General features: G+C 32.6%; 1 protein-coding gene and 1 long non-coding RNA gene across 2 annotated transcripts in view; one reads left to right on the top strand and one right to left on the bottom strand.

Annotated features, from left to right (window-relative positions):
- Positions 1 to 3,309: 3,309 nt before the first annotated feature.
- On the bottom strand, positions 3,310 to 11,260 carry LOC132731723 (serine hydroxymethyltransferase, cytosolic-like). Its single transcript, XM_060717948.1, is given in 7 exon segments — positions 3,310 to 4,058; positions 6,657 to 6,884; positions 7,859 to 8,095; positions 8,322 to 8,534; positions 9,190 to 9,548; positions 11,047 to 11,172; positions 11,174 to 11,260. Coding segments are annotated over 7 exon segments (1,401 nt in total). The 5' UTR covers positions 11,245 to 11,260; the 3' UTR covers positions 3,310 to 3,891.
- A 3,083-nt stretch (positions 11,261 to 14,343) lies between these two features.
- LOC132731724 (uncharacterized) overlaps positions 14,344 to 27,358 on the top strand; it is a 31,513-nt gene continuing 18,498 nt past the window's right edge. Inside the window, exon 1 of the long non-coding RNA XR_009625921.1 lies at positions 14,344 to 14,536. This is a non-coding gene — a long non-coding RNA (uncharacterized LOC132731724). The remainder of the gene's footprint in view (positions 14,537 to 27,358) is intronic.

Below are 27,358 nucleotides of genomic sequence, written 5' to 3'. Positions count from 1 at the left end.
CCATATCTTTTTATATATCACACTGGTCAAACAACATTTACTTACCTGAACCTTTTTTTAACTCATGATAAAGACAAACTATGAATGATATACAATGTACATAGCTAGGTCCAATTAAACTCAAAATGTTATTACTGTTTTCAGTTAATTAAAAAAAAAGTTGTTCAAATAAACACTTGTGAAGAGAGGAATCTATATGAAATTGGTCTGAAGTATATTATTTAGTGTTATTAAATAATGTACATTAATTGTGCCTCTACATGCTGTCTTAATGAAATGAACATGAACTCTTTAAGCAGTTCAAGATAAAATAGATAGGTGTAGCATTTGACCTTGACCCAGAAATTCAGGCTCTGCACATTGTCTTGATGAGATAAACACAAGATCAAAACAACAGTAGTTACATGTTTTGTTGGTGAGATCAACATTCATATTGATATAGGTAGACATAAATAGCTGTTTTAAACCTGAAACTTTAACTTCTACAGGTGGAACATTCTTCAAGCATTATTAATGTATTAAAATCTGGATCAATTTTGCCTTAATAACCTTGATCTTAAAGCAGGGCTCTTGAAACATTATGAGCATGGTGTCCATGAGGTAAAACATTGTCGAAAATAAAATGAACATACTGTACAAATGTTGAAGCTGTATGCCTCCAGATGAACCAAAATACTTCAAGAAAATTAAACTTAAAAACAATGTACTAAAATTTTAAGAAAAGTAATAATTTACATATAAGGTGCAATTAAAGACTGATTTTGCAGTATTTATCACCATATTTCTACTGCGTAACTTTATGCATTAAGGCTATTTTTTACCTCTTTTTAGTAACTTGCAGATTGTAAGTGCCGATTGCAATATGTAAGTCATTTTCTTTGTTCACTTCACAGTGTTTAACTTTTAAATATATTTTCAAAATTTTCTTGAAAATTGGCATGAATCTGTAGGAATGCTGCTTTAAGACTGTAGAGATAGGCAACATATATTGCTGACTCAGACTGTTCACCTTAAAGTGTGACTGGTGGTTGCTGAATGTTGATAAACATACCTAAATAAGTAAAATAAGTTGCAGGTCAGAACTGTTGCTTAAAACGTGAGCTTTGACTTTGACATGTGAAATTTGGGATTTGAACAATGAATTTCCTTCAATGGTTTCATATAATAATAGAAACATTATCATGGGTGCAAGTTGAAAAAATCTGAAAACTTATTCATAATCATTTTTCTACATAATCTAATAGTGATACATGATGAAATTTGTCACAAAAAACCCGAGCTTCAGGCATATGCCTGAAAACTTGCACTCATGCAACGGTTATTGCTAACAGACAACTAGTAGGGGCAAAGCATAATAACAAGTAACAAATAAAAAGAATTCATGTATTCAATTTTGTGTTGATTCATTCATTTAATGATATAGTCATATTTTCAATCATTGAAGCAAATGATATCAGATATAAAGTCGATCATTACATTTATTTGATTTATAGACTAGCTTTTTTTATGTCAGTTTTTCCATGATTGACTTGTTGAGATTCCTGTTTTACTTTCAAACCAGGTTTTCCAAAAGAAAAAACTGGTTATTAGATTGAGGGATGTCGGCGGGCGGGCGTAAACAATTTCTTCTGTGCGCAACTCCTACATTTCTCCACAGATTTTGACCAAACTTTCACAGAACCTTTGTTATCAAGTGCCCTGGCGCATATTGTTCAGGTTTTGTGGTTGGATAATATTTGACCTAGTTATGGCCCTTTGTTTTTTTTCCTTATACAGAATATATAGTGAACAATTTCTTCTGTATGCAACTCCTACATTTCTCAACGTATTTTGACCAAACTTTCACAGAACCTTTGTCATCAAGTGCCCTGGCCCATATTGTCGGGGTTTTGTGATTGGATAATGTTTGACCTAATTATGGCCCTTTGTTTTTTTTCCTTATGTAGAATATATAGTGAACAATTTCTTCTGTGCGCAACTCCTACATTTCTCAACGGATTTTAACCAAACTTTCACAGCTTTGTCATCAAGTGCCCTGGGGCATATGGTCGGGGTTTTGTGATTGTATTATATTTGACCTAATTATGGCCCTTTGTTTTTTTTCCTTATGTATAATATATAGTGAACAATTTCTTCTGTACGCAACTCCTCCTACATTTCTCAATGGATTTTGTTCAAACTTTCACTGAAGCTTTGTCATCAAGTGCCCTAGCGCATATTGTCGGGGTTTTGTGATTGGATAATTTTTGACCTAATTTTGGCCTTTCTTTTTTTTTTCCTTATACAGAATATATAGTGAATTCTTCTTCTGTGTGCAATTCCTCCTACATTATTCACATTGCACATAGTTACAATTTGTTGCTTGTACTTGTATTTCAACTACAACATATTTATCTACAATGGTGATAATAGAAAACCTGGTTTCATGGCATTGCCATGTTTCTTGTATTTTAATTTCTGCAATCTGAATCCCTGGCTTTAAAGCACATGTTCTTTTTGTATGCCTAAAGAATTGGCCCTGCTCTGGGAATTACTTGTTCTATGTAGATCAATGTATAGGAAAACACGTCCTATCTTTTTGTGGAAAACTATTATCCCACGATCTTCTATTTTTGGCACATAGAAATACCTAGTAAACCTCTATTATGAATCCTGCATCTAGGGTAACTATGCGAGTGGATATGTCGACTTGTCAACTATAAAGGTGACAGGCTTTTTCTTCTTAAATGTAGGTTATTTATAAATACTGCTCTTGCAATGTAAATGAACCCTTAAGTGGCAATTGTACCGATTGCAACAATGTTATGTCAGGATTAATAAAACTGTTAACTTACATTATGAAAAATAAAAATACCATGGAAAAGTTTTACACCAACAGATCAAATGGAGGACTCTGATGGATTTTTGAGCTCTGCACTTCACAGGTCAATGTAAAAAGCTTGCATACCAAATTTGGAGTCAATCAAACTTATAGTGACCAAATTCCAACTTGACCTGTATTTTCTCATGATATGTCAAATTGAATGTGTGCAACTGTTTCTAAGATAATGAACGGAAACTGATGATGACAAAACAACAGAACAGGGTAACACTATATGCCCCAGCCATTTTATGGCGGGGGCATAAATAATATTGTAATGTAACGTGTACTATACTCAGGTAGAACTGTCACAGGAGTGACCAATACCCCCATCAAAATGACTCAAGATTTTATGTGATATGTTAATCATTATTTTTGAAGGTGAATATTAAAGTACTTCCAGGTATAGGACTCAAAATAGATAAGCTAAATTAACAAGCTAAAATACATTTTTCATGTTAAAAATTTATTGAAAAAATACGATGTAGCAATGAATATAATTCAGCCCCTAACATTAGAACAAACAAGAACATAAAACAGAGAACAAGTAGCTTTACTGTACACTTAACACATGCCTTAAAATCAGATTAATTTAACAAGAGTATTCATAATATTTCAAAAATTCACATGGCACCAAATTATAATTACAAATAGTAAAACAGCGTATCTAGTTAAGCCAGGATAAAATGAAAACATGATTTATTTGACAAACTGCGCCAACACAAACAAAACAAGAAACAAAGAAATAACATTTTTCTAAACATGTTACATGTTATGGATTTCAATATGAAATATAAACCTTAAAGGGATTTCCTGTTAAATAGATTACTAAAACTTGCCAAGAAAACTTAGAAAAATAAATAGCTCAAAGCATACAAAAAACCCCTTTGGTCCAAATATTCATTTCTTCTTTGAAACATTTTCACATGCAAAATGACCAGATATAACTACCCTATGTTAAAAAAATAATATTATGTCCCACTTTTATTGCAAAATCACGACCACTTTCTCTTATGACATTCATCTTTGAATCACCAGTTGTCAAAACCTGGCAGGGGGAATTGTATTGCAAACTCTTCCACCTGTTTCTTTAAACCTGAAATCTTGGCTTTCACACTTTCATCCTCCGCTAATTTGGCCTTAAACTCTTTCAATGTTGGTCCACAGTTTCCTTGTATATCTTTAGTAAGTTTGATTCCTGATGATGAGAAATAAAATATTTATAAAGACAAGCAGTAACAAAACTTTTTAAACATATAAAGTAGCGATGTCATCCAGTCTGGATATCTGAACGTTCGAAGCACGATTCAGTGTCCAGAGTCAATTTACGGATCATTAAAACATTAAAATATTGAGCTAAAGACCTGTCGTAAAATGTTACAAATACATGCATTGAGATAACCGACATATACATGGTGTCGACACCTCTATATACTACCTTAGTATGACAATACACATCATATACTCTGCAGACAATAATAAAATCAGTAATTACATGTAGAAATAAATATGGCGGTGTACGGACAAAATCCCCTTCAGACAAATTCTCCTTCGCATACCCGGACAAAATCTCCTCCATGGGTGGACATAATCCCCTCCATGTTTTTGCAAGGCTCAACAAAATCCCCTTGTTTCATAGGTTTCTAATGTATTATTATGCTCCATAAAAATTAATGAATAATGTATAGTCTGCTGAAAATAGACTGCTCAATATAATGCTCAATAAAAATTGATGAATACTGAACTTTTACTTACTTACTGGCGTTCGCTCATACTGAACTTTTGTTTTTTTGATTTATAATTATGTGTCAAGTTAACCTTTATAATTATATAAGCTTAATAAAACATTTTTTTATTTGTTCAGATCAATTATCAACCAAATTATCATTAAAACAATTTAATTAGTTTAGCAGTGTTCATTATTATTGTGGTACATTATCAACTGCCTAACAAATATATTTGAAAGAGATATTGTCCATCCATGGAAGGGATTATGTCCAGATAAACAAAAATACATGAAGGGGATTTTGTCCGAAGGGGATTTATCTGACATTCAAATATGGCAGGTGCACAGTCTCACAGGTAAGTTTAAAGTTTGTCATTAGATGAACATAAATTGTAGGATAATTGGCATAGATTCAAATGACAAAGTATTTGATTTCAACTGATGCAACTTTCAATAAACTGGCCATACTTTGAAAAATGAATTGTTTTTTTTATTTGCTTTCATGAAGTCTATTTAATAAGTTTACTTAATATGTACGAAAATAGACTGATTTGTTAGCAAATATTGCATTCATTTATTATTAGTAACAAATTCAAGGTAAGTATTAAATACTAGTTAGATACAAGTACTTGGCATTTGATACAAGAGCTGTCCGTAAGACAGCGCGCTCGACTTTTTTATTGCTTGCCAATAAAAAAAGTTTTTGCAGTAAAAGGCAATACAAGAATCTCTGTATTTTTAAAGTGAACAATGGCCATGAGCATTAAGATATTTAGTGAAGAATTATTTTATTATGACATAATTTATGGTAAAGTGAACAAGTGGATAGGAATGAATTTTTTTAGATTTTTTAAGTTTTTAGTGCTTGCCTATAATACAAAACATTGACAGTTAAGGGCCATAATTCAAATAAAATCTTTGACAGAATTACCTTCTCCTGGACATGTTTGGGAATCATGATTGTAAACAAGTATTCCAACTTTCAAATTAATATCTCAAACAGTTCAGTCAAAAAGTGGACTGGTACTAAAAACTTAACCAAGATTCTAAGTCGATAAAAGGCCTTAATTTTTAAAACAAATCCTTGACAGAGTTACCTTCTCTTGCGTACAGATGGGGGTAATGATGTGAAATAGCATTAAAAGTTTCAAAGCAATATCTCAAAGGGTTAAGGCAATAAGTGGATTTTACCCATATTCAATGTATTTTCTAAGTCAAAAAGGGGCATAATTCTGTCAAAAACCTTGACAGAGTTATGTCCTCTTGTCTGTTGATGAAGGTCGTGATGGTAAACAAGTATGGTCAGTTTCAAAGCAATACCTCCAATGGTTTTGAAATAAAGTGAGGTGGTACAAAAAACTTAACCAAGCTCAATACACTTTCTAAGTCAAAAAAGGGCCATAATTCTGTCAAAAACCTTGACAGAGTTATGTACTCTTGTCTGTAGATGGAGGTTATGATGGTGAACAAGTATGGTAAGTTTCAAAGCCATACTTGTAATACTTCTGAAATAAAGTGGGGTGGTACGAAAAACTTAACCAAGGTGTGACGCCGACGCCGGGGCGAGTAGGATAGCTCCCCTTTTCATAGAAAAGTCGAGCTAAAAAAGGGTTTTAAGATTTATAAGTTATAACTATTAACAGCAAACAAATATGAATATAATTTGAATTCAAGATGAATATTCCACATGTATTCCGAATGAATTGCAGTTCTTTTGTAAACAAACACTCTGGAAGAATGTTACTATTTTCTATGTCTTCATTTTTTGTATTTAGCATACACTTTTAAATAATCATATTCATTATAAAAGTATTATAATTAGTAATGTAAAAATATTACTAAGAATATTCAATTAAAGAAGGACATCATTATACTTGGTCATGAAACGTCATATTAGCAAACAAAACAAAAATCCCAACATCAATAATCTTGATCCTAAACCAGCTAGATTTGTAAGTGATCATTCTCTGCTACCCAAATAGAGCCAAGCCAATCCTAACCTATGTGTGCAGGGCAAACCCACTACAAAAATTCCACAGGTTAAAGGTTAATAAATAATACTTATCCTACCTTGATCAATGAAACCAGCAACTTTCACAAAGTCTGCTTCTTTGAAGTTTCTAGACGTCAGTGCTGGTGAACCAATCCTAAGACCACCTGGTCTCAGTGCACTTTTATCACCAGGGCATGTATTCTTATTAAGTGCGATACCCAATTGTTCCAGTACAGTTTCTGCACGATGAGCATCTATCTGCATTGGTCGTAAATCTACCCAGATCAAATGATTATCTGTTCCTCCTATTAAATAACAAAAAAGAATGTTCTTAAATATTTCTTAGCCAGGGATCACGTTTCTAAGCGACTAAGGCGACTAAGTCGCCTTGTCTCTCTCCATTTCGCCCGGATCGCTTAAAAAAGCGAAAATAAAGTTTCCCTAATTTTCGATAAATGCTTGCAATAAATTTTGAAGTGTCAAGCAGCTCAGTAATCGTCTACGCTCCTCCTATTTCAAAGCGATTTGTTAAATGCATATTAGTTTAAAAACATTCAACACATTGATCATGATTTTTTGAGGGTTCAGCTTTACTTGCACAAATACTCAAAAGCCAACTTAGCAACTTTTCACCTAAACTGGTGGATGAAGACTGTAGATGATACATCTTTCAATATTATTTCAGGCACTAAATTAGAAACTCTGATTTTTTAATAAGCTAGTTAGATACATGTAGTTCATTCACAAGACAGAATTCCCTGGGCGGTAATAAAAATGGGCCGTAATAAAAATAAATATGTACCAGCATAACAAAACAAGAGCTGTAAGTAGGACAGTTGACTACTCTCAGAGAAGCAAGATAATGATAATGTAGAAAATAACAAAAAGGTAAACTTTATTTAAAACGCATGACCTTTTCATGAGCCTTTGGCACTGACAATTTGAATTTTTTAAGTTCACAAAGGGCCATATGCCATTCAAAATCCATGCAAGAGTTAAAAATCTTGTCAGTTGTGATCAATTATAATTCCAGACAAATTTCAATTGAATACCATTAGTAAATTTAACAATTAATGTACATTCAAAACTGCAAACAGGATTTTTCTGAGAGCAATAAAGAGCCATAAATCTGTCAAATTCCACACCAGAATTATAGACCTAGATAGTAACCTCAAATTACAACCCTAAAGAAAAGTATTAAGTTTCAAGTGAATACCATCAGTTGTTTTTAAAATTTATGTAGTTTTGAAAAAAATTTGACAAATCATCAAACATATACCTGATACAAGAGTATAACTCTTTGCAATGAACTCTTTTGCCATCACCTGGGCATTAGCCAAAACCTGTCTCTGGTAGGCTTTGAACTCTGGTGTATTGGCCTGTTTCAGGGCCACTGCTACAGCTGCTATTTGGTGATTGTGAGGACCTCCTTGAAGTCCTGGGAACACAGCCTCATTTATCTTCTTCTCTATGTCATACATAACCTTTGTTCCATCTTTGTTCACCTTACGTACACCTGTGGATTTTTAAGTAGCCCAATTGGTAACAATTAAACATGAATAAATAAACACAATATACATTTGCACAAAATATTAATATAATTACTAAGTTATTTAGACTAAGTTATTAACTTATGTTCTTATTGTCTTCTTTCACTGACAAGTTGAGCATTGTAAACATGCATAAGCAAATAAAAATTCAATATATTTTCTGTGGAACACTATAATTCAGTAATTTATTACCTTTCCTGAAGAAGATGAGACCAGATCTTGGTCCACGAAGGGTTTTATGTGTGGTTGAGGTCACAACATCACAGAACTCAAATGGACTAGGAGCAAGACCAGCTGATACTAGACCACTAACATGAGCCATATCTGCTAGGACATATGCTCCATTCTCATCAGCTATTTCTCTGAATCGTTTGTAATCAAGGTGGCGTGAATAACAACTGATTCCTGACAAAGATTCATTGAATATAAAAATTAAACATCTTGAATGAAATCATTATTAAAAGATGATAAATTAAGCTAACCAAGCAATTCAATGAAGATGGGAATAAATACTTAAAACAATATTTCATTTTTCAAAGTTAGAGGTCAGTTATCCAAATTGAAATTTTTGTACCCAAATATTGGCAACTTTTACAGTCAGTGATAGAAGGTCAGGTAAACTAAATAAAGTGTCATCACAAAAGGTCACAGAAATGGCATGTTTACTAGATGCTTTCCAATTCCTATCAATAATTGACATAGCAATATTGGTTTTCCTAAGCAGATATACAAAGACACTCATAAATTGCCCCTGCTATTAAAGGGGGAAAAAACCTGAAAAAAGTTTTTTATTACGGTAACTATCGTGTATAAATTTATATGTAGGTAGTATCAATCAATTACTTCTCACTTCCCCTCAGAGCTTGCATGTTGCTGATGGTTTTTGTGCCCTACACAGGCCGATGGACCCTCATTAAATACACACACAATCAATTAGTTAGATAATTTAATCAATATGCTTCAGTCTGTCATTACATATTTCATCAACCTTTCCTGCAAAATAAGTCAAAACGAATAAAGAGGTCTTGAATAATATAATTATGAAATATGAATAAATTACCTGCAACAATCATCTTTGGCAAAAAGAGACGGGCATTTTCTGCTAGCTTATCATAATCAATGGTTCCAGTGACTGGGTCTAGTTTATATGGAAATGATTCAAAGAACAGTGATGTTGCTGAGATCTTTTTACTTGGTGTCATAAATCCATGACTAAGATGTCCACCCTCTGGTAAATGAAGGCCCATAATACGTCCATGTGGCCCTACCAAGGCTGTGTAAACTGCAAAATTTGCTGGTGACCCAGAGTGAGGCTGGACATTAACTCCCCACTCATCAGGATTTAGACCAAATGCTTCTAAGGCCCTCTTTTTACACAACAATTCAATCTTGTCAATAACTTCATTTCCACCATAATATCTGTAACATAATATTTACATTAATCATACAGTATATTCCAGTTTAAACAAACTCATAAGCAGGGATTTTTTTGGCCTTATTTTATAGCCGATATTCGGTCATATTCCCAAATGAAAATAGTATATTATTTTCCCAATCCACAGAAAAAAATTCACAAATCAAAGTTACAAAATGAAAAATTTGAATAACAAATTCTAAAAACTTTGAAAATAAGGGCTTCTTCACTGTTATGGTGCTTAAACATTTGAAGATGGCATCCTAAGACAGTGATTCTTTGCATCCATTTAATCACTGCAAAGTTTAAATCATGTTTTTTCCCCCAATTTTTAACATCACTGAAATTCCCAATTCCATGGGTATGGGTCATGTTCCCAAAATCCTGGAAAACAACACTGATAAGTGATGCATTTTTGTAAAAAAAAATAGAATCCAGATTAAATTAAATACATGTATTCTAATTACTTGATACAACTCGGCCTCAATATAAATTAAACTTGCTGATAAAAAAAATGACAGTAATGCACATTGTGCTTAGTTAAACACAACAGCAAGTTACTTATTGAGGGGTGGGGAAATATTAACACTGGTAAACTGTATATGTAAAAAAAAATCTGTTCAACTTCATATCATTACTTAAAATCAAAGATTCAATTTAAATGTAAGAGTTCAATTTTCAGCAAATATCAGACTTCCCGAAATACGTCGGTCCGACGGACATGTCCGATAAATTTTGATCAGGTCCGACGAGTTTTTATTCCGGATCGGTCCGACTGTCCGGCTTTTATCCAAGCCGCATGTATACAAAATGGCGTCGCTAAAGGTGCCAAACCTTGGAAAAATAAAAAATCTACGTCAGAGGAACAGGCAGAACAGCAGTAAAAGGATAAAAAGAATAGACCTGAGACAAAATTTAATGAAAATTAGAAGCAAGACAGTGAATCGTTGGTGTATGATAGGGAGGAGATGAAAATGCGCTGTAAGGAATGTGCCGATTTTTATGGCGAAAAAAATTAAAAACAAAAAGTTTCTTAGAAATACAAACACAAGTTATTCTTTGATTTTGATCAATTTTACTTGGTCCGACAGATTTCGTTTCGGTCCGACAGATTTTCATGGTTTGTCAGACCAAATGTCTGACAGTTTTTTTCAACTTTCGGGAAGTCTGAAATATTGCAAGTTTGAACGATTACAATTCTTATGATCCTTTATACATGTATTTTTCATACAACAATCATTCCAGCCAACATCTGTTTTTGAATATACTGCCTCATCAAGTGCTACTCATCCACAAACATACTTCTTTGATTTAAATACAGACGTATTTACAGTATTTCACATCTTATACTGCATGCCTTGATGGGAGTTCTTGGATTCTACACATAATTTTGTTTTATAATAGTGGAAAATGGTTCGAGACAAGGTCTATAATCAATTTATCAAACAAAACCTAAGCAATACCCAACTTTATTATTCTCATATGTAGTATGAATTATTTTACCTTTGTCCTGGCTGGCCTTCGGAATATTTATTATTCAGGCAGGACCCAAGAGCCTGAAGTACAGACTTGCTGGCAAAGTTCTCTGAAGCAATCAATTCAAGACCTTTCCTTTGTCTATCCTTTTTCCTTGATAAGGGCATTCATCTCCGGATCATCAGTACTGATGTCATCCTGTAAGTTCCAGCCGTCACCAGACATTATTATTTATTCAAATCTGAAACATGAAAATATGAATTTTACTCTTAAAGCAATTCTCCCCTCACTAAAGGATTTTCTCTAAGCTAGCCTAAAAAACATCAGCATATTTTTTCAGTGATTGAGTTAAATATATATATAGAACTAAATTGGCAGTTTCCATGAGATAACTGACCAAACGGTTATGCTTTACTGGACACTGATATAAACACCCATATATATCACACCTGTTAACATGTACTTTTAGCGAGTAGGACAGCTTGATGCAGGTAGAACCTACTAAATAAATGTCAGTTTAAAACAGATAACCAAGTTATGTTCTTATTTTTTGTCTCTATTTATAGACATACTTTTCCATGAAATACAGTCTACTCCACTTATAATGAGATTGGTTTTAATGAGGTACCGCTTATAATGTACATTCTACCGTGTCCCGACCTTTTCCCTTCTATTTTCCTTTCATTTTATATCGTTTATAACGAGGTTTTAGCGAGATATTGGTTACAACATATATTCAACGTCCCATGTGTAATTTTCAGAATTTAATGAGCTCACGTCATTGGCACTTCGTCTGCATCAGTTTGACACCTTGAGAAAAACAATGATGACCAAAAACAAAGGTCAACTAAGGGAGAAATTATTGAGCAATTAGCGATCAAATGTGTCAGTCTTGTTTTCGTCAGCACTCCGGTCTAAATTATCCTTTAGCTGACGAAATGTTCAAAACAATATCATTGAGTGATTAGCACAAAGGAAGCGGCTAATGTCTTGCAGCGTTATACTTAGCTCGTGAGAAATACACTGCGTGACTTTTGAAAAAATAAAATAAAATGTACATGTTAATAAAAAACAGCGGTTTGATGTGGTATGGATTTTCATTTATTTTTTTTAAATTCTATGATAGCTAGATATATTTTTTTTACACGTATATTTTCATAAAACAAAAACTACTGTGTGCAAAGAGTTACCTCTCATCAAAAGGGAGGTACGCGAAAGTGAAAGTAGAAATAAATGATGTTCAACGGTGTCGGATTTCTCAAGTTGTTCTGTCCCGGTTATAACGAGGAATCATGCGAAGTCCCGACGCTCTCGTTATATCTGGAGTGCACGGTTACTATTACAGCAGGATAAACATTGCAAAAATGCTATACTTAAATGTTTTTTGGTCAGACAAGGCATATATTAATCATCTAGTTCCATATAAATGTACGACGCTGTGATGAAATCTTTTAATGACCTTTTATTTCAAAAACACCAAAACAACAATGTGTCTAGTAGATTTAAGAATATGAAGTCAACAACTTAATAAACCACTGCATTAAAAACTGCAAGAGAGTAACATAAAAACTTTGTGATAAAATATTGAACTTAATTATTCTTAAATACATTGCATGTCAGCAGTGAGACATATATAGCCAAATTTATATCATCACCATAATTATATCCAAACTAACAGTTAAGACCTATAAGTATTTGTATTATATCAATTGCCAAATATTACAACTAGGCTAAATTATATAAATGTCTCTTTATAACGCTGAATGCCTGCAGCATATGAAGTTCAACATAAACTCTGTAATATAAATGTAGTTATGTAACTATCAAACTTTGAATGTCATTATGAATTTATTCTGATTTTTTTTTAAAAACTGAATCAGTTCAATTAAAGAAATATTTGAACCAGTTATTAACATCAGACCGTAATCAAGGGCACCGATTGCTTAAAAGCTTATAAAATACATGGCTGGTGGTGTAGCCTGTAGGTATATCAAAGCTTAAAAATAAATCTAGAATAAATAGATCTAAATACAAAATCTACATGCATGATGACAAGCCAATTTATAATTAACTTAAATAATTTAGGATTAGCTATCTTTTTAAATTAAAAAAGTTTACACGAATATTTAATTAGCATTATGTAACACTAATAAAGATGTCATAAAGTTTCAGTGAGCGCATCAGAACTCAAAATAATCGTAGCTTACCTCGCTCATGTGCAACAATAAAGTGAGACCGCGAAAATGCACTCACCGTCCTATATAACATTTTTGACCAATCATCGTCGACTATACATGTTATTTAACATTGCCATTGGTCGGATTACTTTTCCGGTCTAGACTAATTTACGGAGACTTTGGTAACAGAAAAAAGTTGGGAGTGGAGTAAATCTTATACAGGGGGCCCACAGCCCCACACAGTGCTTTTATGATGGTGACCTTAAAGAGATTTAAGTCATTACCTTATCATATGTATATATAGTCTATATTTATATACCAGGTAGCAGTATATACCATCCAAACTATGTGTGGGCCCCCTGTGGATATAGGTTGATTACTAAGTAACAAGATGTAAACCCTATTCTCATGAATATATCACGCCGATTAGCACTCGGGATTGTGAAAAAAATGCTCGCTTTTGATTAATGTTTACTTTGCTTGCTTTTTAAAAGTTAGTATAGAAGTATTAAAAATACTAAAATTAGTAAAATTAGTAAAATGTAAGAAGTGACTCTAGTTTTATCTGATGATCTTAAATTGGCAAATGAGGTTGACATGCACCAGTTTTTTGTGTCTCTTTGGTTTGTTTGTCTGTCCGTCTGTTTCCCTAACCCCTGTCAAACAAGCTAGCTTTCGTAAGAGAGGTGTCAATAATTATAGGGTGGCATTACACAAAAGTAATAACCAGCGGCACATATTTGTTTATTTCTTTGAGATATTTTTTATAAAAAGAGTATTTTTCCAGGCGAAAAATTCACTACATCTATCCATACCTATAAATATGATTGTTTATATTCCACAGACAGCAGGTCAGACACAATATAATTGTAAAAAAACCCAGAAACATGCAAGGGAGGTAACTTTGTATCAATTTTATAGAAGTTCTAAAGACTGTGCCTCCCCTGATATATCATGTGCAAAAATTAAAATAAATAAATGAACAATATAAGTTAAGATCACCGAAAGTAGTTACTTTTATATAATTCTAAGATTTCCTCGATATCATAAATAACATTGAATATACACGTATTTGATGGAATTCAATTTTTAGCACACCTGGTTCCACTTTCGGTTTTGGTTTGCCTTCTTTTGTATTATAGTCACGTGATCATAATTCGTAAACCAATCAAATGGTGCTGTCAAAGACTATTTACAACTTGCCATTTATTTTGCATGGTCATAAAGCATGTTTATTGAGTAAATTTTGGGTAGACTAGAAGAAATATCTATTGTTTACAGCACTACTGTTTATTTGGACTTAATTGGAAGACATTCATATGACACGTTAGTTTACATAGGTAAATATTATTTTCACCTGGACTGGGACGTCCCAGTATCGGTACGGGGTAAACCACATGCCTATACCCGAGTTTTATCCTGTGACTTTGTTGTATGTAAAATATATATTTATATCTATATACTTCTAAAACAAAATTAGAATGCGTTTTAAAAAATATGCTGCTATAGACACATTATGTGGCCTCAAAATTGAAATTTTCAGTTGGAGTTGTGTTGTATGAAGAGTTCGATTTCTGTGTTTTTGTTTGTTTGTTTGTTTTTTTTTAGGGGAGGGGGTTATGGATATATTTTTTCTTTAACAGTTTTATGCATATTAAACGTACCTGTGGATGGTAATTGCTATTTATATACATATGTACATGTTGACATAGTTTGAAATGTCATAACTTTATTTTATATTCCCCCAAAAAAAATGTAACAATTAAGTAGAGGTTTTGCATCAAATGTAATCCGGTACACATGACATTCTTTAAAAAGGCGTACTTTTTTCTCTACCAATAACTCTGTCAAAGTACACAGTGCTCCTGCAGTAAATAACTCAAAATTTATTTGGGTAAGATTTACCTGTAATGCAAATTAAGTTACCTCTATTCAGATTATAAAACTTGTAATGATTAAGGAAAATTATGATAAATTCATTGCATTATATACAGTGTATAATTACATTACTGTAATTGATAATTAGAAACATTGAAGAATTAAATTTTATCAGACATTATTTGTGAATTGAAACTTTTTTGTTCTGTCAACTTTATGTGCAGGGAATTGTTTACTTATTTGGTAGCCATATGGCTTTTGTTTAACCATCTTAGAAAGGTTTATTTCCCATTTAGTACAATTACAATGGTCTGAAGAAACAGTTCTTCCACTTGATGAAGACTATTGACATTGTTCAATAAAAACATACATAAATATTTTTGAAATGTATATAGAATAAATAACACCTTTTTAGTTCAGGGTGAGCTGTTAGTATCAAAGGGTGATTCTCATGCGTCCGCCATCAGTCATCATGTGTCAACAATCATCTTCCCTGAAACTGCGGGGCGGATATATTTCAAATTTGGTCTGAAGCATCCTTGTGACAGTCACACTTTAATTTGCTCATATCATTTCAATTGGCCCCTTTTAGGGATCAACAGAGCTAGAAATAGGAAAACCCTTAAATGTCTTCTTCTACAGAACTAATTGATGGATGATCACCAAACTTTGTCTGTAGCATTCTTAGGTAGTCTTTTATCACATTTGCTCATAATTATTAGGGCCGGCCCCGGCCGCTAAAGCTAAAAATAGAAAAATCTTAAAACATCTTCTACTGAACTAATTAATGGATGATCACCAAACGTTGTCTATAGCATCCTTACATAGTCTTTTATCAAATTTGGTCATATTAATTTGATTGGCCCCTTTAAGGGGCCTCTAGAGCTTGAAAATAGAAAATTAATTTAACATCTTCTACTGAACTAATTGATGGATGATCACCAAACTTTGTCTGTAGCATTCTTAGGTAGTCCTTTATCAAATTTGCTCATACATGTACTAATTTGATTGGGGCAGCTAAAGCTAAAAATAGAAAAACCTTTAAACATCATCTTCTACTCAACTAATTGATGGATGATCACCAAACTTTGTCTGTAGCATTCTTAGGTAGGCTTTTATCACAATTGCTCATAATTATTAGGGCCGGCCCCGGCCGCTAAAGCTAAAAATAGAAAAACCTTAAAACTTCTTCTACTGAACTAATTGATGGATCATCACCAAACGTTGTCTGTAGCATCCTTACATAGTCTTTTATCAAATTTGGTCATATTAATTTGATTGGCCCCTTTAAGGGGCCTCTAGAGCTGAAAAACACCTTCTTCTACTGAACTAATTGAAGGATGATCACTAAACTTTGTCTGTAGCATTCTTAGGTAGTCTTTTATCAAATTTGCTCATACATGTACAGTAAAACTTGTCATATGTGACTTTCCATGGGACCATATCAAAAAGGTCACATATGACAGGGAGTCTTTTAATCCAGGTTCCCAAAAAAAAGGTCACACCACCCAAATATGGAAAAACCTTGTTAACACTCTAGAGGTCACATTTTTGACTCTATTGTCATCAAACTTTGTCAGGATGCTTGTTTAAGTAATTGCTCAGATGAGTATGATGGGCCAGGTGAGTTATCTAGGGCCATCTTAGCCCTCTTGTTTTGAGTTACTTAATATTTTTAAACACATTTCTAGTCACAATATAAAGTTGACAGGAATCATAGCACCTCTCTCTATATTTAATAGATAATAATTTTTTTTTAAGACAATTGATGAATTAATCAGTTAAGTTAAGCACCAGTTTATAAGACACAGGTGATTTACATGTACATGAGTAAGTTATGTAAATGAACAAGGAGGTCTCTAATATTTCTACTTGAAAAACTATGGTAAACCTCTTAGATTTGGTCTAATTTTGAGAATTCTTTCATCATGGGGTATTTGTGTGGTAATGTATAGGATCTGCAGATCTTCTATTGAAAGAGGGGATCACCTCAAGAGGATTATCTATATAACATAGTATTAACGATTATCCGGCAAAGTGTTGCAAAAGGTTTGAATCTGGTTGGTAGTTACAGCATTTTAGTGAACTACACTGTATTGTCCAGTGGTGGCTTACTTTTGATGTGACAATTTGGTTTATAAGATTCATTCATAAAATACAGATTTATAAGTTGCATTTAAAAAATCTTTCTTTTTTTAAAAAAAGAAGAAGCTTCATTTATCATGTATGTATCTAAAAGCACATTATTCCTCTGAAGCAAACAAATAATTACTTCTGTAGAAAGGGCAAAGGCTAGTTTTATAATACTTGAATAATGGTTTTTGAGCATATTAGATGCTTATCACCTAAAGGAGATAGCAATGAATGTTGAATTATTTGTCATAGAATTAAGAAATAACAAGATGTAAACAAAGTAGTACTTTGACTTCAAAACTAACAAAATAAAGCTGCATGCCTCCAGATCTGCCAAATTATTTAAAGAAAATCAACCGAAAGGTTGAAATAATTTATATGTTATATGCAATTAATGACTAAACACAATTTTTCTATTGTGTGTCTAATGCAGTAAGGGCTATTTTAGCATATTTTGACCTGTTTTGGGGTATTTTTGTGCCCCTTCTTTAAAGGTGGGCATTTAGATTTACCCTTGTCTGTCCATCCCTTCCGTCTGTTCTCATTTTGTGTCACATGTAGCTCAAAAAGTATTTGATGTAGAGTCATGAAACTTTACAGGAATGTTGATCAGCATGTGTAGTTGTGCACCTGGGTATTTTCGTGTGGATATATTTAGTATTTTTAGAGTTATTGCCCTTAACTTAATAAAAATTTACAATTTTCAACTTGTGTCGCACGTAACTCAAAAAGTATTTGACCTAGAGTCATGACACTTTACAGGAATGTTGCTCAGCATGTGAATTTTGTGCATTTGGGTATTTTCTTGTGGATTTATTTTGTATTTTTAGAGTTATTGCCCTTGACTTAATAAAAATTTGCAATTTTCAACTTGTGTCACACGCAACTCAAAAAGTATTTGATGTAAAGTCATGAAACTTTACAGGAATGTTGATCAGCATGTGAAGTTGTGCACCTGGGTATTTACCTGTGGATTTATATAGTATTTTTAGAGTAATTGCCCTTGACTTAATAAAAATTTGCAATTTTCAACTTGTGTCGCATGTAACTCAAAAAGTATTTGACTTAGAGTCATGAAACTTTACAGAAATGTTGCTCAGCATGTGAAGTTGTGCACCTGGGTATTTTTGTGTGGATATATTTAGTATTTTTAGAGTTATTGCCCTTGACTAAGTAAAAAATTGCAATTTTCAACTTGTGTCGCACAAACTCAAAAAGTATTTAACTTAGTCATGAAACCTTACAGGAATATTGCTCAGCATGTGAAGTTATGCACCTGGGTATTTTTTGAGGATATATTTAGTATTATGCACCTGGGTATTTTCTTGTTGATATATTTAGTATCTTTAGTTATTGCCCTTGACTTAATAAAAATTTACAATTTTCAACTTGTGTTGCATGTAACTCAAAAAGTATTTGACCTAGAGTCATGAAACCTTATGTTGTTAAGCATGTTAAGTTGTGCCCCTGGGGTTTCGCTTTTGGATTTATTTTGTTTTGTCAGAGTTATTGCCCTTGACTTAATAAAAATTTGCAATTTTCAACTTGTGTCATCCATAACTCAAAAAGTATTTCACCTAAGATCATGAAACTTTACAGGACTGTTGATCAGCATGTGTAGTTTTGCACCTGTGTATTTTCATTAGATTTACATGTATTTAGTATTTGTAGAGTTATTGTCCTTGACTTAGTAAAATTTTCAACTTGTTCATGTATAGCTCAAAAGTACTTGACCTGCAGGCCTGAAAATTTACAAGAATGTTGGTCAGCATGTGAAGTTTTGCATCTGGGGTTCCCCTTGTGAATTGATATGTTTTGTCAGAGTTATTGCCCTTGACATTGTGAAAATTTGCAATTTTCAGTTTGTGTCGTGCGTACCTCAAAATGTATTTAATCTAGAGTCATGAAACTTAAGAGGAATGTTGGTCAGCATATGTAGTTGTGCATTTTGCTTGTGGATTTATCCAGTATTTGTCGAGTTATTGCCCTTGACTTAGTAAAAACCATTTCATTATGTTGTGTTATTTGTTCCTTGAGTGCTTGAGTTAGAATCAATCAACTTTGCAGGAATAATGATCAACATCACTGTGAAGCTATGCACCTGGGATTTTGCGTGTGGATTTTTTCAGTTTTGTTAGAGTTATTGCCCTTTAATTTTCAAATTGTTCATGCATAGCTCAAAAAGTATTTGACCTGTAGGCCTGAAAGTTTACAAGAATGTTGGTCAGCATGTGTACTTATGCACCTCGGGGTTCACTTGTGGATATCTTCAGTATTGTTAAGTTTCCCTTTACTAAGTGAAAGACTTGTGGCACATGTAACCCAAAAAATATTTGACCTAGAGTCAAGATTGACAAAACAGTGGAGTGTAGGGGCACCCATGTCCTATGGACACATTTCCAGTTGAAGATAGTAGTGCATGCTGCTTTTATCACTATAATTGTACTAATTGCAAGAAAGTAACAGAAGTGCATGATGGTTCAGGTAATTTACCAGAGTAACATTTTGGAAACTATAATTGAACATGAAAAATAAAAGCTTTTGAAAATAATAAAAATTAAAGAATTTCTTGGGCCTGATGGACCTTTAAAGACATTATGATACATGTAGGTTAAAGATGATGTGTTTGACTTTAGAAATGAGAAAAAGTACTGCGTGGGCCCCACTTGGGGGTGGCTCTTGTTTTTGTTATTGATAAATCAGGTGGGACCTTCGTGGCAGAGTGGTTAAGGTAGCTGTTTTCAAGATACTTTAATACACCTTACCAACATGGGTCTGAATCCTTTCTTTGGACATTCCATTTTTTCATGTGAGGAAACTATATTAAAGTTACATATATAGAAGGTTGGTGGTTCTATTTTTATCTACCCGTTTATGAAATAATGCACAGAGGGGCAACTGAGATCTTCCTCCATCTGAAAAGTTGGGAAGTCAACACTTCTGACCTTCACAGTGTCAGTGAGACTTTAAAGTGAACAAAAAAACAAAGAACAACACATGTAGTAAATTTATCCTGACAATTATATATATATATATATATATATATATATCTCAGTGAAGAAAAGTTTTGTTTTTCTTTGAGTTATTGATGTCAGAAACAATTGATATATGTAACATATTGCAGATAGCTTTCATTTTTGTTATAACACAAAACTAGTATGATGAAATCATGTATGAATGCTTTATCATTGTTACTTTAAATGTATAATATACCAGTCATAGCATTTTTTGTATGGACTTAACAGATGGAAGAATCTTGGCTGATTTCTCCATCCTCAACTATTTTGTAAGGCATTCACTGAAAACAGTGCTTCAAGGGAAAGTACATGTGGATTTCACCGATTTCATCAAATGTTTGTTTTCAATAAAAAGCATTTACATTATAGAACTGAAGTATTAATGTATAGTACATTAATTAACATGAATGATTTCTAAGGCTTCTGAATTTATGATATACATATAATATGCATTGTATACTTACGTAACTTCATAACTATGGGTTGTTTTTTTTAAAGATAAATCATATTTAAAGTTAAGATTGAACAAGTACACCTCTTTTCTTATCTGGTAAATAGATAATGATAAATGTTTGATACTTGACTGAAAAATTTCTACATTTTTAAGCTAGTGTAGACATCATGGTGTGGTAGAATGAAGATAAGTTAGATAGATGTCATTTTTGTTGAACTTGTTGAGATAATCATGTAAACACAAAGATTTCAGATAATCCAATGTCTTTGATTCAGTAAAGCCAGTTTAATACCATTGTTTTATGTGAGACAATTTAACTTTCCTCATGATTTCTTGTTTCTAATTACTTCATTCATGATCATAGGCAATGGCGCTAATTTAACACTTTAGTATTCTGACATTTATTGCATGTAATAATATATTTGTTATTACCTGTAGATGAATTATAATTTATGTGTTTATAAACCATTAATGGCATTGTTAATACCATACTGTACCTGTGACATGCAGATCTCGAGATACAAAATATTCATCATTTTTGTTGCTATTTCCAGGTTAAAAAAAGCAACAACCTATATTAAGAAACAATAACAAATTTAAAAATGACTGCTTTTCTGCCACTCAACTGAGCTATTTGTATTCAACTGAAGTTTTAATTTAACCTTTTGCTTTATTTGCGAAACCATCTCAGTCCCTACCAAAAACCATCAAATATCTATTTATTGCCATAAGATAATGTATGAAAAGATTTTAAATGAAAAGAGATTTAACATCAAGGTGTCTTCTCTAAGTAGTTAAAAGCTTGGTTTATATTGAAAAAACGCAGGTCAAAGTCATAAAGTCCATAAACAGACATTGTGGTCAACGGTTGGTAAATAGCATTTTGTGAAAAGCCAAGGTATAGTATTTCAAATAGCACATTTTTTACCTGAATGAAAACTAAACTGAAAAGGTCTGATTATTTATGTTTTATGTAAATAGTTTATTAGAAGAGAAATTGAGGGTTTGTATTCATGTAATGGTATAATTGTATTTGAAAGTTTTATTTAGCAGAAGGAATGTATTGATACTTTTTCCATTCATGTTTATTTTGTATACACACAAAGATGGACTGTTTATCAATGGAATGTTTATGATTATTATGTTATTACCATATTAAAACATGTTTGCTTGAGAAGTGCTAGCCAAGTGCTAGCTTAGGTCAGATAGAGAGCATCGGATTAGTAATCCAGGGGTTGCGTGTTTGATCCTCAGACAAGGTGTAATTTTACCTTGACAATTGATCTCCATCATTTGAGTGTAATTGTCACTTGTCCCTCACACCTGATTTAGATTAGTACTCAGTCACTTGAGGAAAAATTGGTAATAACTGGTTAGTCATCCAGGAAAGCCAGTGAGTAAATCATTTTTGACTGGCAATATATGCTGAATATAAAAAAATTTAACTTTGTAATATATTCAGTTCTTTACAGTATTCATACAATTAAAATTAAAGAATGCTTACAAAAATTATAATAATGCACTCAAATCTAAATAATGTAAATTTAACTAAATTAGCAAGAAAAATTTTAATGGTTTTTACATAATACATAATGTCATATGATATAATTTGGTTACCTTGTTCTGAGCATATTGCTCCATAATTACTGAAGATATTTAGATACAATTATATTGTCCTGTAAGCATTGATTTTTTTTCCTGCAAGTGAAGAATATAACACAAAATTTTGTTGACAAAAGAAAAGAAGTAAAATTTGATATTTGAGAACAATTCAGTATTGAACTTAGTGTTAGAATATTGCTTAATAAATAATTAAATATCTTTTAAAAGGCGTATAAGACTTTATTCAGCACCCTGCTGTTTTATTTGTATACATATAGCCACTTATCTACAACTTGAGACCGTATAGGTGTTCTTGTCTGACCAGGTTACACCGATATTTTACCTACACATCAATCTTGTAACGATCTTTTGTCAACACTTGTGTTTTAAAATACTGCTAACATTCGTCCGAATTCTGTTTGTTAAGGTTTAGCCACCATGCCAGGGTTATACGTTCACTCAAGTATTAACTGGGTTGATCGTCATTGAATAAGAAACATGTATGAATAGTGCGAGGGTATGTATAGAAATTATATTTATAATCACACTATACGTACATTGACATACAATTGTCAACATTTGTGGTAGCAGAAATTGTTTGAGTTTACGCTACTTAAATTTCGTTGTATAAAGTGAGAGAAATTGTTGTGAAGAATGCGTCAACTTGTAAGAACTGTGGACATGGTATTAAAAGGGATCAAGTAAAGTTTTCATATTCTATTGATAGACTGGATTACTTTGCATAACTATTACGTGAAAATAGTTCCAGTGTATTATTATTGAAGGTGGGACATTCTTGTATTAAGTTGATCTTTTTTTTTTTTTTTAAATTTTATGTGTGTTTTGTGTATTGTTTAAATTATAGAGTAAATGGAATATCTTAAATAAAGGTATGTTGAAATTCTTTTACTCAAGTTTTCACTTCTTGCATAATCTTATCAGTTAAATATCCCGATTGACTGGTTTCGAAATGTTTATATAGAATAAAGCCCCACCTAACACTTATTATTACTCATATCTTTTGGTTTAAAAATAGTTCTATAAATTGTGTTTAATATATTTATATATCTGATATACAGAAGCCTTTTCTTTTGACATTTAAATCAAGAAAAAAAAATTGGGAAATTCATGCACATTTTTGGTATGTTTCAATTTTTGTTTACTTTTTCATATAAAAAGTACCAGATTAGCTTGAAAAAAAGTGTTTTATATTGTAACTTTATTGTTTATTCATATGAATGAATTACCTTATATATTTTAAAATATATTTAATATGTATTTTACAAAACAAGTGTACTATACTAAGAGTTGTTCATGTTATTAGCTCGACTATTCGATAAGAATAAGTAGAGCTATTGCAGTCACCCGAGCGTCGGCGTCGGCGTCGGCGTCGGCGTAACCACTTATGTTAAAGTTTTTGTAATAGTTCAAATATTTTCAAAGTCCATTGACATATGGCTTTGAAACTTTGCACACTTGTTCACCATCATGACCCCAACCTGTAGACAGGAGGAGGTAACTCTATCAAGCATTTTGACAGAATTATGCCCCTTTTTCGACTTAGAATTTACGTTAAAGTTTTTGTAATAGTTCAAATATTTTCAAAGTCCATTGACATATGGCTTTGAAACTTTGCACACTTGTTCACCATCATGACCCCAACCTGTAGACAGGAGGAGGTAACTCTATCAAGCATTTTGACAGAATTATGCCCCTTTTTCGACTTAGAATTTACGTTAAAGTTTTTGTAATAGTTCAAATATTTTCAAAGTCCATTGACATATGGCTTTGAAACTTTGCACACTTGTTCACCATCATGACCCCAACCTGTAGACAGGAGGAGGTAACTCTATCAAGCATTTTGACAGAATTATGCCCCTTTTTCGACTTAGAATTTACGTTAAAGTTTTTGTAATAGTTCAAATATTTTCGAAGTCCATTGACATATGGCTTTGAAACTTTGCACACTTGTTCACCATCATGACCCCAACCTGTAGACAGGAGGAGGTAACTCTATCAAGCATTTTGACAGAATTATGCCCCTTTTTCGACTTAGAATTTACGTTAAAGTTTTTGTAATAGTTCAAATATTTTCAAAGTCCATTGACATATGGCTTTGAAACTTTGCACACTTGTTCACCATCATGACCCCAACCTGTAGACAGGAGGAGGTAACTCTATCAAGCATTTTGACAGAATTATGCCCCTTTTTCGACTTAGAATTTACGTTAAAGTTTTTGTAATAGTTCAAATATTTTCAAAGTCCATTGACATATGGCTTTGAAACTTTGCACGCTTGTTCAACATCATGACCCCAACCTGTAAACAGGAGGAGGTAACTCTATCAAGCATTTTGACAGAATTATGCCCCTTTTTCGACTTAGAATTTACGTTAAAGTTTTTGTAATAGTTCAAATATTTTCAAAGTCCATTGACATATGGCTTTGAAACTTTGCACACTTGTTCACCATCATGACCCCAACCTGTAAACAGGAGGAGGGAACTGTATCAGGCATTTTTTTTACTATCAAGCACTAAGAATAGTCGAGCATGCTGTCCTACCGACAGCTCTTGTTATATAGGCAATGTGTATTGTTTTCCCCACAATGAAGAATGTTGTGTATATAGTTAATGTTTAATGATGTTTTTACAGTTACCAATAGTCAAAATAGTTACATCATCTTTAACTTGAATTCTCAGTAATACATACGGTATGAATTTTTAATTTTCAGCATGGTATGTAGAAATAATGAATGCAACTCAAATTTACCTAAGAAAGGTATTGCAAGTAATTACTTTATTGAATACAATTTTTTAAACAAAACTGTAATTCATCAATCATAAAAAAATAAAAAAAAAAATTTTGTGCAAATGTAACATGTAACAAATAGCATTCAATCACAAGTTTTATGGTGGGATTGATCCTGACCCATCAGTAAGGTGATTGGGCGGGGAATTGTCCCCACAAAGCAGGAGTTAGCAAACAATTTGCTAGGCTTGGTGGTGATCCTGGATTGCAAATGACTGGCAGAATTAAGTTAGATGTTGAACATTTCTTAAGACAAATGTATATATGATTTGATGTATTTTATGGCAGAAAAGTTTGAAGTACTGTACATGTCAGTTCTTAATTAACCTTTAACTGCTTAACTTTATAAATAGACCTGTATGGCTTCCATTTTTAGAACTATTTTTTATCAATTTTAGGGATATCAAGATAAAAATTAAAGTTAATCAGACTGCATGAACCTGGATTTATAGTGTTATCAAGGCAGACCATTTTCGGTTTAACCTAGCTGGAATTTTTAGATATCTCTTTTGCATAGGTGGCAACCTTCTTTTTTTTCATACCTTGCTGCTTGTACTGAAGGGGTAAAACTGTACATCATAACAAAATATAACTCAGATTTAGCTGACATAGTTTCTTCTCCTGTTCTAAAGGTGTGTCTTGAGATTAGCCGTTAATCATGATATACCACCCTGTATGAAGAATGTATATTATTAGAGTTTTCTTTGATCCTGTCTAACATTTATGTCAACTTCTTTATAGACAAGTTTCTTAAACAGACCATTTGAATAACTGTTTTAAAGAGATAAAAGTGGTAAAAGAAAGCTAATAAAATACCAATACAGCTATATATCATGAAAAGCTGTGGATTGTATATTGATAAGTGGCGTTGTTTTTATTTCCTTCAATCAGATAGTTTAGCGGTATGCAGAAGATCGTTAGATTGTATTGATTGGGAAAAATCAATCGGACAAGTGCTCCTGTCTGCAACATAAAAATGTTGATATAGTTGGAGACGTAATCAAAGCTATTTTGCTTTTTTGGCGAAACTTTGTCCTGGTATTTACATGCTACCTTAATTGCTCTGTTACCTAATACAAGCGTTAATATGATGTAATTTTTTTTATCTTCTTTAAGTGTGAGAATATATTGTATAATTGTCAATAGACATTATATCATTATGTTAAGAAATTTCAATAGGCCCAGTTATCTTTCTGTGTGCATATTATTGAAAGATCTTTACAAGTTGTACTGATCTTAAAAAATAACATTTTCATAAAGTTTTTTCTGGTGTTATGTAAATCAGTTAGATCCCCTTTTCCAAACATTAAATGAGATAATAGAATTTAATTAATAAGTACTAATGATTTTAAAATAACAGCAAGGTCTTTAAATATTGATTTAAACCGTAATTTGCTGAATTTGTGTAATGGATTTGGTCATCTTTTAACTTGGAGTTAAAGTTCTTTAAGCTACTGTCCCACATATTGTAGTTTGGACGTTTTTGAAATAAAATGTTATCAAAAGATAAAATTTCACCACAGGCACATGCATTTATAATGGAACTAGATGAATAATACATGTCTTGTACGTAGAAAAAACCGTTTGGTCACAGTTGCAAATTTTACTTTTATGCATATTTAATAACTGTTAACAAACATGTTGATTTTTTGTGTCGCCTCTACGGAGTAGTGGCGACATATAGGGATCACTTCTCCGTCGTCTGTCTGTCCGTCTGTCTGTCTGTCTGTCCGTGCGTCCGTCACAAAACTTGTCCGGACTACTCCTCATAAACTACTGGTGCAATTTCATCCAAACTTTACAGGAATGATCAGTACCAAGTCTAGTTGTGCATATTGTCAGCATTTTCTGGTTCAATGATTTTTGTCAGAGTTATGGCCCTTTAATAATTTTTAATTTTAAAGTTTGTCCGGACTACTTCTCTTATACCACTTATGCAATTTCAATGAAACTTTACAGGATTGATCTGTAGCTCAAGTCCTTGCGCATATTGCAAGGGTTTTCCGGTTGAATGATTTTTGGCCGAGTTATGGCCCTTTGATAAAAAGGTTTCTTTTTCTGTGTGTTGCCAGATACACAAAAGCTTGTCCGGACTACTCCTCATAAACTACTGGTGCAATTTCATCCAAACTTTACAGGAATAATCAGTACCAAGTCTAGTTGTGCATATTGTCAGCATTTTCCGGTTCAATGATTTTGTCTGAGTTATGGCCCTTTAATAATTTTTATTTTTAAAGTTTGTCCGGACTACTTCTCTTATACCACTAAT

The sequence above is a fragment of the Ruditapes philippinarum genome, unplaced genomic scaffold (genome assembly GCF_026571515.1).
Source record: "Ruditapes philippinarum isolate M1 unplaced genomic scaffold, ASM2657151v2 ctg3097_1_1_1_1, whole genome shotgun sequence".
NCBI classification, from domain to species: Eukaryota; Metazoa; Mollusca; class Bivalvia; order Venerida; family Veneridae; genus Ruditapes; species Ruditapes philippinarum.
The sequence above is the reverse complement of the archived record's forward strand: the minus strand, read 5'-3'. Positions and strand labels throughout refer to the sequence as shown.